Below are 12,934 nucleotides of genomic sequence, written 5' to 3' on the forward strand. Positions count from 1 at the left end.
GCATATCCATTAATCCCAAACTCCCGGTTTCTCCCTTCTCCCCTTTTCCTCTTTGGTAACCATAAGTGTGTTTTCCCTGTCTGTGAGTCTATTTCTGTTTTGTAAAAAAAGTGCCAGTCCAGGTTCGATGCACAATACTGGATGCTTGGGGCTGGTGCACTGGGAAGACCCAGAGGGATGGTAAGGGGAGGGAGGAGGGAGGAGGGTTCAGGATGGGGAACACATGTATACCTGTGACGGATCCATTTCGATATTTGGCAAAACTAATACAATATTGTAAAGTTTAAAAATAAAATAAAAAAAAAGTTCATTTGTGTCATTTGTCTTAGATTTCACATATAAGAGATATTATATGGTATTTGTATTTCTTTGAAAAGAGCAATTTTAAATGCACTCAATCCCACAGCAAGAATTTCTAAGAGACCTACCCTCAAACTCATGATGTAAATTTCTAGAATCACAAAGCCTCCATGGCATGAAATAAAACAGAAATTTTAATATATCTATTAATAAAAACATAATAATAACAACAAAATAACATGCAGAGTGGCAAAACCTTAGCAGCCTCAAGTATTATAGACCTACAATTTATTAAGTGTGTATTGTAGGCTTTGCATATTTTATTTCACTTAATTCTCCTAAATATCTTAGGAGATACAAATTATTACAGACATTTTATAGTTGACAAAAACTCAACCAAGACAGTTGAAGTAACTTGCCCAAGATACAGAAGTAGTAAATGGCAGAGGTAGCTTCAAACCTAAGGTATTTTGACTGCAAAGCCAATGCTCTTACACACAGTGGACATTTGCTATTTTGTTGTTAACTGCTCAACACCGAGGGAATAGTATTAAGAGTTAAGCTGTCAAAGTTTACAGAGTTTCAATTATACTATCTTTAACTGCAAATAACCATGTCTAGATGTAGGCTAAATTCTGCTTTAGTCTTCTCTTTGGGAATTTCAAATGAAATCTAGAGAAGAAAACAACATTTTACAAAAGAGAATGCATGTAACAAAATGAATAACTAAGATTCTTTGTGTTGATTTAAAATGAGTTTTGAAAAACAATCTCTCATGCCCTATTCCATAACTCCATGCCACCTTTTTTTGTAGAGTAGTGTCATTTTTTAACTTTTTTGACCAGGTCCTCGGTAAGAAATTAAATGTCCAGTGTGACCTGGGATACAAGTACATGTTGCATATGTGAGCATGTGCGTGTGTGTGTCTGAAATTGAAATCACAAAGCCTTACTCACTTCCTATAGATCTATTAGGTGAAAGAGTACCTATCATAACCCACTATACTCATTTTTGACCCATCACTGGGTCAAGATCCACAGTTTGGAGAGCCCTGGGAGGTGGGAAGAATATGTTAATAGGAGTGAGAAGCCTGAGTTTTTGCAAGTTCCACCTCTAACCATGAAAATTTTACTCTCAGGCGGTGACCGGGTGGGATCATTCCCAAAAAACTCCTGTTTCAATCTATCATTAAGGGGTCTCCACCTTCACACAGGTGATCTCCCCTCATCCGGCAAGCAGGAAAGGCATTTTCCCTCTCAGTGAAGTACTGACTGCTCCACATGCCTCCCACCTCCCCACCCCCACCCCTCCTTACCCATGTCCATCTCTAAGGGACTTCACTGCTGTCAGCTGCTCAGCCCAGGGGCCTGACTCCATCCACAGCTGTCATTTGGATCATCAGTCCTAGAAACCAGGCTGGCTGGGGATGTTAGTCCCCATGGTCTACCCCAAAGCCACATAACCTTGCAGGGTTAAAGCAAGTAAGCACAGTATTAATATTTACATGAATTTCTAGTGACATATGTTGTCTTAAATGGCCCATCCATCAGACTTCTAAACCACAACAGATCTACTTTGAATTTAGGACATGATTTTTACATTTAGAAACAGAAACTGGGACCATATTTGGGGCAAAATTTTAAACCTCCTGAAAAGAAAATATAAACTTTCCAGTTCATCAAAGAGAGAAATTAAACACAGTATATTTACTTGTGGAGAGATAAGGTTCTCTGACTGCAATCCCGAAGTGTTTTTGAAAATCGCAGGGTGCCCAGAGCTTTATGGCAAATTCTTCCTAAATCAGAAAGATAATTATCTGTATAATTTTTATCTATGCACTAAACAAAATGCACAAACATATGTACACAGCCACAAAACTTTACCAAAGCTGATGTTAATAAGTGAGGATTTCTGAGTGGTGAAGTCTAGACAGTAGACTTCCAATAAGGAGTAGACAGCCAATTAAGGAGTTAAAACTGAGTGACAATATCGTAGGGGCTGCAAGAGATCTGCATTTTTCTATCCACAGGATTTTGTGATAGGGGACTTGTCTCAGCAGACAACCAAAAAAATCCAATGAGGAACCAATTGTGTACTTACCTTCTCCACTAAAGAAAATAAAAGTAATGCTTTAAGCACGTGTCCATTCCACGTACAGCTTTTCACTGCATAGCTACACACACACACACACACACACACTCTTGGAAGAAGCAGGCAGTGTAGGCTAATAGATAAATAGAAACCACAAAGGATTATTAGAATGACTACCTCCATGGATTAAAAATTACAGGAGGCATTACATTAGATTACAGCTGACATTTTAAACACAGAACACTAGTATGAGAAATATGATTAAGATAGTATTTCATATTTTCTTCAAAGAATTAAGTCAAGTTCCTGTTAATAATTAAATAATAAATAATGATGATCTTATCAATTATCTTGTACCAGCATTCTTTTTTTAACACTTCACTTTTTACAGTCCAGGCTGCATGTTAAGAGATGCCTATACTAATTCAACACATCCTATAGTATTTGCCAGCCAACGCAGTGGGCTTCCCTGGTGGCTCACCAGTTAAGAATTCACCTGCAATGCAGGAGCTGCAGGAGACACGGGTTCAATCCCTGGATAGGGAAGATCCCCTGGAGAAGGGCAAGGCAACCAACTCTAGTATTCTTGCCTGGAGAATCCCATGGACAGAGGAGCCTGGCGGGCTACAGTCTAAAGGGTCACACAGAATGAGACATGACTAAAGTGACTTAGTATGCGCACATGTAACAGTACAGGTCAAAATTTGAGAAAAGTTGCAAGTATTAATACTATAATAACATAGAAGCCATCAGACCACATTTCATAGTTTTATTGAGACTTTTTCGGTTTTCATTGTCTATGGTAGGTATAATTCTAATGACCACGATTATACCAAAGCTCTGCTATTATTATCAACAGCAGATACAAAGTTGGCTGCCATGCTGTGAACACACACACACACACTCCAAGTTGTACACTCCTGCATGCAAACTTATAGGAAATGTACATTCCTTGTAAAACACAATTATGCACAATTAGTCTGGAATCTGTTAAGCTACCATTGATATAGATAAACCTGAGAAAGCACAAAATGTCAAGTAACACTGTTTCCATACCAGTCATTCAATGGCACTATTCATCACAAAGAAATCTAGTTCAATTACCTATATTAAAATCACAGATATTATAAAAATAAACATTTTTGCAAAAGCACTAACACATACTAGAGTTCAAATTCACAATTTTTGATATGTAATATATATTCCCCTTCATGTTAATTTGTAATGATGTGTATAATATAATGTACAACAGAATTAAAAAAAAAAACTGTAACAGGATTCAGCAGCCAAATAATATATAGATATTATTGTAAAACTTGTAATTAAAGTTATCAAATGAACAGAAAAAACATTAAAATTACTAGCAATGTTGAACCTGCTGGTAGTGTGTTACTTAGAAACTTCATCTCTAAGAAATTAAGATTATGCTATTTCACCTTAAGAAGAAACACAACATAAAAACTGAAGCAGAATTGAGCAGAGTAATTGATTACACCAGCTGTCTCTTTCTCTGTCCATCTCCCTTAAGTATTTCCTTAAATGCTAATATTGTATCTATAATGCCCATCTCACCAGACTTCTAAAACATAAGTGATGTCGATTGAGTTTAGGACAAACCTTTTGCAACTAGAAATGGGAAGCTCTGACTGTATTTGTGGATACAATTCCAAACATATTGAAAAGACAATATAAATACTTCTATAATAGTATATAAAATGTAGACAATACAGACTCAGTTTGGCTAAGATATTCTGTATTTACTATTGATCCTAATGAAAGTTTGACACCAAACTGTGTCTATGTAGGAAGAACCCTAAATAAAAAGATAAATGTGCAAAAGCATTTCTAGAGAAAATGAATCACTTGTATCACAAAACAGATTTTCATATTTTAGATAAAAAAATCTGAAAACTTAAAACATTTCAAGATACTGATATTTGAAAAGCATCATAATATACAGTCACTCATTTTTATGCAGAATACATTATGTAAAATACACCAATGTGACATACTAATATTATACATTGTAATAAATATAATTTACATCAGTATGTTGGAACTTTCAAGAAAGTTTTTCAATCTGTACAATGGAAGGACTGTGAGCTTCATCAATAAATACTATTATGATAGTTACAATTTGACCAGCAAAGTTAAAGCTTTACTATATCTCTAACTAGTTACACACCTTTATTGTCATGAGTCCAATTCCAGCTGCTGTAAGCACTGACATCTCTGATATCCACAGGCAGTATAGTGCACTGCCCTGAGACAGAAAACTTAAAGGTCATATCCATTTCACAATTGGTGAACTTTGTACGAGTTTTTTTAGCCAAGGACTGGCATTCAGCAGTCCTGGAAAATACTGTAGCAGATTTCATGCACCTCTGGCTGCCGATAGTTCTCTACTATATCCCCTAAGGCCCCAACAGATGGATATCATCCAGCCCTTTTAATCCACGGAGAGGGGTCTTGACAGGGTCAAGAAGTCCCACAGCTGGCCAGTGGGCAATATCGCCATTTTAACTCCAAATTCTACTCTCATGCCATATCTCTCCTGGGTCTGTGTGTTTAGCATTTCAATCCAAACACACACACTGATGTTCAATGGGTCAAAGTTGCCGACTGATGAGCCATAAAACACTTTGGCATTCAGTTTTGTAGTGTGAAGTTTAGTTAATTGCTACATTCCTTAATTTTAGCTTTTCTTTTTATCAAAATGCCAGCAGATTTCTGCCTTTACTGGTAAAATACCCAATCTTTATCATAAGTCATGAATCAGACCTTCAGCCAATAGGTCACTGCTTTATCTTGACCCTCGGTATGTTTTCATCATTAGCAGACTCATCCCAGAGACCACTTCGTGCCTGGAAGGGGTTAGAGAGATCATTCTTGTCACTATTAGGCAGGCAACTGCATGTCATCATTGTCCACTACGTGATGTATGACGTTAAGAAAGAAACTCTGTGGAAATAGCATGTCAAGGAGTAAAAGGGCATTTCTCATCCCTGTTTACCTCCACACTGGAGCCACCCTCCAAAAGAAAGTTCCCTGGAAGCTGAATCAATGTACCTAACATATACTGTAAACCAGGCTGGGCATCTTCAGACCGAAAAGGAAGAACACTACAGTAAATAAAGGTGAAGGAATATTATAGAAATGTGTATCATGAGCCTTCAAGTTCAAGGATGGTACAGGCTTTGATATTTCCACTCTGGCCAATTTAGTGGTATTAATCATGTCTCACTGCACATGATATTTGACAGGGGTAACACATTCATGACATAGCTTAGTCTTTTTCTTTTAGGATTTCACAACAGACAACACTGCAGGATCCTAATCAAATGAGAACCTAGTTAACACTTCTCTTTCCTCAAAATGAGGTGTAGGTAGGACATCTGAAAGGTTTCCACTTGATTTGGTTTCTATAATCCTGTGTCTTAACACTGAACATGGGAAAAAGTCGCACTCTTTAGGGTGGTTAAACACAGCTTTTCAGCTTTTATTCATTGGTCTTAGTAGTCAGAGAAAGTCTAAGAAACTGAAGGGCTCACAAATCTGAAATCCATCCAGACGCTGCAAGAACTGAAGCCCAGCTCTGACTTTCTTATCGCCAGGTCCCACAGGGCACTAAGGTTCTTACCTTGGACGCAGCCCCAAATTGCTCTACATATAAAGCACTTTCAAACAAGCTTCCCCACCATCAGTTGCAGACTCTGATGCTGGTTTGTTGGCGTGTCTTCACCATGAGAAATTCCTTTGATATCAGATTGATTTATTTGGTGTTGTAAGTGATCACCTCACTCATTATTCTACATATATCAAATTTGACCGTTTTGATATATGTAGAATAATATATATCTAATATATAACCTATACCAAATTTGGCTGTTTCAAGGGCTAGAAATGCAGCAATTCAGTATTCACTAAAAATCATTATGAAAGTTATTGAAGTATTTTATAGATTTGTCATTACTGCCTGACAGAGGTAAAATATAAAACACTGTCCAGTAGTATTCGCTTAAACTATTATTAGTTTGATTAGTAGTTTCTACACCTCACTTTGTAGTGCTGTGGTACTTCAAGTATTTAAATTTAATTCTTCATATTTCCCTTTCCCATATGTTTGGAGTTTTCCCTTCAAAAATGAGGATGTAAGACCCAGCAAAGCATTATAGCACCTCATTCTACCAACACAACACATGCAAATTCTGCCTTCTTGTTACACTGCATTCCATGTTTTCCACCATTTGGAAGAAGTCAAAAAAGAGAGAGAGAGCTTTTACACCATAATTAATTTAAACTAAAACCCTTATTCTAAAAATGTCATCTCCCCCATCTTGGTCCCTCATACATTTGAGAATATGCTTGCAGGCTATGCATTATGGATGACTGTCAACCACTCTCCCTCCTGCCGACGTCCCTCAACTTGCTAATAGCTATTCAACTTTGATCTGTAATTTCTCTGTGATTTTTAACATTGTTTTTACAGATGGAAGTGAGCATTTGTACTGGAACACAAACATAATCCTTGGGCACTGCAGAGCAGTGGTGCAAGTAAAAGCTCTCTGTCACAGGAACTCTAACAGAGTTTGTGGTGTTTACAAGGAAAGTACATGCACTTAGATTATTTTGAAGGCATTTTACCTGTAAGATAATATACAGATGATTCCATCCACAAACATTTAGCACCCAACACAGAGTAAGCAGTTTTCTAGAAACAATTGTGAGATAATCCCTTTGGAGACTTGTAAATTCATTGACTTGATTTTTCTATTCAATTCTCCAGAAAAATTCAGCCAGCTACCACCTATGCGTATAGGATCAAAAAAAGACACCCAGCAGCAATCTGTTCATCTGCTTCTGAATGGACTGACTTTAGTATTTTGGTGTATGTCTCTAATCTAAGAATGTAAAGTTTCAATTTGTTCCTACCTCAGATTATTAAAGACAATAAACACTAGACAAATCACAAACTCAGGTTTCAGGTGGTCAGTTTTCTTGGAGAAAATATTAATATCCAAATAGCTTCAGTACTCATGTACACTTTAAAGAGAAGAGTTTGCAAATTTTAAAGGCAGAAGAGAAAGTAAATATTTAAGGAGGGCAGTATAATTTTATGTTACATACTTCTGGTTAGAGAGAAGGAAGCCCTGGAGCGAAGGAAGTTAGACCAGAAGTCTAACTTCTGGTTAGAAAGCAAATCCGAACAAGCTAAGTGTGGGTGTAGGCATTTCCACTTCTATTTTATTTGTAAATTCACTGCTTTCTTGGCTTGAATTTTCTCTAAACTTACTAGAAACTGAAAGGGGAAAAAAGCGCTTGGCTCTATGGAGCATCCTACCATGTTACAAAGTGGGTGTTTGGGGATTCCTGCATCTTCACAAGCTTGTATCTCCATTCTGCTTGAACTCTGATAAAATATTGAGTGTCATGTCTTCACTCTTGGACTGCAAGTTTGCCTCACTTCTTCTGGAAGCCTTCCTGGTGGCTCGGGAGAGTCTCCTTCTGAAAGTATCTCCTGCCAAGAAATAGAGAATGGGGTCCACACAACTGTTGAGACTTGCTAGACCTCTTGTCACCTGATAAGTGGCATACACCCTATCATTGAAAGCACACATTTCTGGGGTCTGAAAATCCAGCCGGGCCCTCAAATTCATTGTTTTCATCACGTGGAAAGGGATGTAAGACACAGCAAAAACAGTCAGTACAATAATCACCAGGTAAATGGATTTCCTCCTCAGAGGCGAATTGTCCAGGTCTTTGTAAATCAGAGCTCTCACAATTAATCCGTAACAGCCCAAAATCAGCACCAAAGGGACACAGAACATGGCCACGGTCGTGCACATACTATAGATGAAATAACTTCGCAGGTACTCGTCTGAGGTGGTGTCATAGCAGGTGATGGTTTTGTTTTTCCGGATCCCGGTGCCAGAGTAGAAGAGGATGGGGGAGATGCCCACCACCACGATGAGCCACACCAGCACGCTAATATAGACCGCGTTCTTCTTCTTGAGCCTACCCAGGGACTTGAGCGGGTACACCACGCCGCTGTACCGGTGCGCGCTAATGCAGGTCAAGAATAAGATGCTGCCATAGAGGTTCACGTGGAAGATGAACCTCTGCAGCTTGCACATGGCATCCCCGAAGATCCAGTCGGTCTTATTGAAGTAGTAGAAGATGAGCGCCGGCAGAGTCAGCACGTACAAGAAGTCGGCCAGGGCCAAGTTGAACATGTACACGGAGATGCCGCTCCACGGCTTCATGTGGAAGACGAACATCCAGATGGCCACGCTGTTGCCCAGGAAGCCGATAATGAACACCAAGATGTAGACAGCTGGCAGGTAGTAGAACTGGAAGCCTGTCTTGGTCAGCGCGCATTTGAACGGGCTGGCGACGGCGGCGGTGGAAGTCACTGTGCTGTTTCCCCAGGGCGAACCAGGGTCGGCAAGGAAGGCAGTGTCCGTCCCGTTGGGGACCGCCGGCCACAGCACCTCGGTCATTCTCTCCTCCCCGACTTAGGCGGCAGCTCCAAGGGACAAGCGGCGGCAGGAGGGCGGCGGCGGCGGCGAGGGGCGCAGCGAGCATCGGAAAGGCTGGCGAGCAGACGCGAGCGGGAGCCGGGGATCCCTGCGGGAGGGGGCGCGCGGGGGCTCGCCCACGCCAGCTCCGGCCCCGCGTTCGCCGTGGGCCATGAAATCCGCCCTGAGCGGCGACCGAACCCGGCTGGCCGGTGGACCAGCAACTTCCCCGTCCGGCCGGCAACGCCGAGGTTACACAACGGGGCGCTCAGGACACCCGAGTAGACAACTTTCCGACTGCGCTTTCCCTAGGGACCGAGGGTTCGCGCTGGAGAGCGCGCCGGGGGCCTCAGTGAGGTTGAGCCAAATTCGCTGCGCTGCGCTCCGGCGTGGGGAGGGCGCGCCCCAGCCTCCTTCCCCCGAAGATCAACTTCGTTTGGGCATCTTCCTTCTCCCTACCTTGCAAGCCAGCAGCTCGGGTCTAGGGCCCGCGCCCCGCTGCCCTCAGCTTCTGGGGGCCATCGGAGCGCGCGTGGCCGCAGACTCGTGCGCTTCTGGATCGCGTCCGGCTCGCAGTCTGGGTGATCTCGCAGGCTTTTCTAGAGACCTGCTCCGTTTGGAGTGCAGCGGCCGGAGGGCGAGCCAGGCTCCCTGCGAGGGTGGGCGGAGTTTGGGCGCCGGGCGAGTCCGCGCGCAGCTGGGAGGAGAGGGGCGTGCCTCCGTGAAGCCCGCCCGGCTGCCTGCCCGCGCTCTCCAGGGTGTTCGCTCCGGGCCGGAGACGTCTTCGGGGAGAACTGGTCTTCGCCGTGTGCCGGCGCGTTCAGCTTCTGTCCCGGAGCCACTGCCGGAGTCGGCGGAGGACGCGGGGCGCACTCGGTCAGGGTCAGGGCTAGGGCTGGCTGCCGAGAAGCGATTGGCCCGCCAGCGTTCCTCCGCTCTTCCGCCGGCTATCTTCGGCAAAGTGAAGTTGCTGACACACAGGAAACCCCTCTGACCGCTCAGAGCCTTCTGCCTAACACCCTGGAGCCGACCGAAGGAGACTGAAGTCTCCAGGGCCTTCAAGAACCACGCCAGGTGTTTGCATGTTTCAGGCAGCCTGCAGTCCCCAGCGGGGAACGCCCTGGCATTGCAGCGCTCCGCGCTTTAATGAGACCGGATTCCTGGCGCTTGCAGAAACCTGCTACTCGCAGAAAGATTTCAAAGGCGGGAGGGAGGGTGTGGAGGGAGATGGGGAGCATCTCTTTCTGTCCTTCAAGTCTCCCTTTCCCTTTTTATTTTCGTATTGTTTTTCTTAATTAAGGAAATGCTAATGAATCGACGTCATTGTTAACATCAGCGTGAACATTTCTAAAAGGGCTTTGTAAAAATATTATTAGTTGAACCTTGACGTTGCTTCAGCACAATTTAACTTGTTACCTACCACCTACCTGCCGACTACGCAGGGTCCCCAAATCTTCCTGTTCAGTACGTTTAATTAAAGAACAAAGGCTGCAATAAAGAATAATTAAAAACATATAGTTCGGGAAATAACGACTATTAAATACAACCTTACATAGATACATGTGAAGACATATGGGCTTCCCTGGTGGCTCAGGTGGTAAAGAATCTGCCTGCAATGCGGAAGACCATGGTTTGATCCCTGGGTCAGAAGATCACCTGGATAAGTGAACGGTGACCCACTCCAGTATTCTTGCGGGTAGAATTACGTAGACAGAGGAGCCTGATGGGCTGCATACAATCCATGGGGTCGCAAAAAGTTAGACAAGACTGAGTGACTAACACACACACACACACACGCACAAAGACAATTTTAACTCCAAAGTGATTAAGGTGTGGTTGGGGGTTTTATTACCAGTCCTGTTTCTTTAGGTTAAAGCGATTAGTCATAAGTATCTCTGGTAAGTACTCTAAAATACTAGTTGAGGCTTCCTTAAATACACTTAGTCAAAAACTGGTTTTCCTGGCTTCAATGTATCAAATTTTATAGCAGTGTACTTCAGAATTGTAACTAAATGTGATTGGAAAATAAATAAATTACTAATTATTAAGGGACTTATGGGCCTTCCCTGGTGCCTCGATAAACAATCTGCCTGCAATATGGGAGACCTGGGTTCGATCCCTGGGTTGTGAATATCCCCTGGAGGAAGGCATGGCAACCCACTCCAGTATTTTTGCCTGAAGAATCCCAATGGACAGAGGAGTCTGGCGGGCTACATTCCATATGGTTGCAGAGTCAGACATGACTGAGCAACTAAGCACAGGACAGCACAGCAGGAGGACATATTTGGGCTTCCCACGTGGCTCTAGTGGTAAAGAACCTGCCCATCAATGCAGGAGACGTGAGTTCTGGGTTTGATCCTTGGGTGGAGAAGATCCCCTAGAGGAGGGCATGGTAACCCACACCAGTATTCTTGCCTAGAGAATCCCATGGACAGAGGAGCCGGGCTGGATACAGTCCATAGGGTCACATGGAGTCAGCCATGACTGAAGTGACTCAGCGCTCATGCATGCAAGGGACATATCTAAATGGGCCCACACAGGGATGGAACCTAGCAATCTTTGACAATTTGCTAATTAACAATATGCTTTATCAGAAATAGTCTTTTTCTTCAAAGGCTTCTCTCTTTGAAGAAAAAATCATCCAAAAAGAAAATATCTGTAAAATACATACCATAAAGATTTCTTTCTGGTCCCAGATGTTGCAGGATAATGTACTCCTAAAAAAATACTCCTGGCTTTGGTATCACATAGGGAAATTCCCAACAAGGACCAGACAGTCCTTTTGAGGGACACATGTAGAAAAGACCATAAACAAACACATGGCATTGTGAACAACTTATTGTTTTGAGTTGTGGTCAATAAAACAGCATGAAAACAAATGATACAACTAAAGTCAGTAACCCAAGGGCACAGATGATGCCTCTTGATGAAAGTGAAAGAGGAGAGTGAAAAAGTTGGCTTAAAGCTCACCATTCAGAAAACGAAGATCATGGCATCTGGTCCCATCACTTCATGGCAAATAGATGGGGAGACAGTGTCAGACTTTATTTTGGGGGGCTCCAAAATCACTGCAGATGGTGATTGCAGCCATGAAATTAAAAGACGCTTACTCCTTAGAAGGAAAGTTATGACCAACCTAGATAGCATATTCAAAAGCAGAGACATTACTTTGCCAACAAAGGTCCATCTAGTCAAGCTATAGTTTTTCCAGTGGTCATGACTGGATATGAAAGTTGGACTGTGAAAAAAGCTGAGCGCTGAAGAATTGATGCATTTGAGCTGTGGTGTTGGAGAAGACTCTTGAGAGTCCATTGGACTGCAAGGAGATGCAATCAGTCCGTTCTAAAGGAGATCAGTCCTGGGTGTTCATTGGAAGGAATGATGCTAAAGCTGAAACTCCAGTACTTTGGCCACCTCATGTGAAGAGTTGACTCATTGGAAAAGACTCTGATGCTGGGAGGGATTGGGGGCAGGAGGAGAAGGGGACGACAGAGGATGAGATGGCTGGATGGCATCACCGACTCGACGGACATGAGTTTGAGTGAACTCTGGGAGTTGGTGATGGACAGGGAGGCCTGGCGTGCTGCGATTCATGGGGTCGCAAAGAGTCCGACACGACTGAGCGACTGAAACGAACTGAACTGACACAATATCCTTTCTGTGTTGGTGCTTGTATTTAAGACTGTAAATCTCATCAGCTTTTGCACAGTTAATGTCTCTATTAGACTCTTTAGAAAAGTATCTTTTATGGTTAATAAAATGTAAAGACTGCACCTGCTATTATGCTAGCTTTCATTCTTACATATTTTCACAGGGAACCTGTTTTAATGAATTTATGTTGAGAAGTTTTAAATCAAATTCTATGTCAGGATTTTACATTAATGTCCAATAGGTGGTTAGATTTGTTCAATGTTAAAATAGGTATTCTAGTAACCTCCTCATCAGTTAAATTACTAATTTAAAGTATAACATGTTTTTTATTAAGAGAAACTAACTTATAGAGAAGTTTGGCTGAGAATAGACAA

The 12,934-nt window shown here is 42.3% G+C and overlaps 1 protein-coding gene across 1 annotated transcript; it reads right to left on the minus strand.

Annotated features, from left to right (window-relative positions):
• Positions 1–3,145: 3,145 nt before the first annotated feature.
• Positions 3,146–10,058, minus strand: P2RY1 (purinergic receptor P2Y1). Its single transcript, XM_005898378.2, has 2 exons — positions 7,733–10,058; positions 3,146–5,255 (listed from the first exon to the last, which is right to left on the minus strand). The coding sequence occupies exon 1, from the start codon at positions 8,889–8,891 to the stop codon at positions 7,770–7,772; it is 1,122 nt and encodes a 373-aa protein (XP_005898440.1). The 5' UTR covers positions 8,892–10,058; the 3' UTR covers positions 3,146–5,255; positions 7,733–7,769.
• Between the last annotated feature and the right edge of the window lie 2,876 nt (positions 10,059–12,934).

Source organism: Bos mutus, chromosome 1 (genome assembly GCF_027580195.1).
Source record: "Bos mutus isolate GX-2022 chromosome 1, NWIPB_WYAK_1.1, whole genome shotgun sequence".
In the NCBI taxonomy this organism is placed as follows: Eukaryota; Metazoa; Chordata; class Mammalia; order Artiodactyla; family Bovidae; genus Bos; species Bos mutus.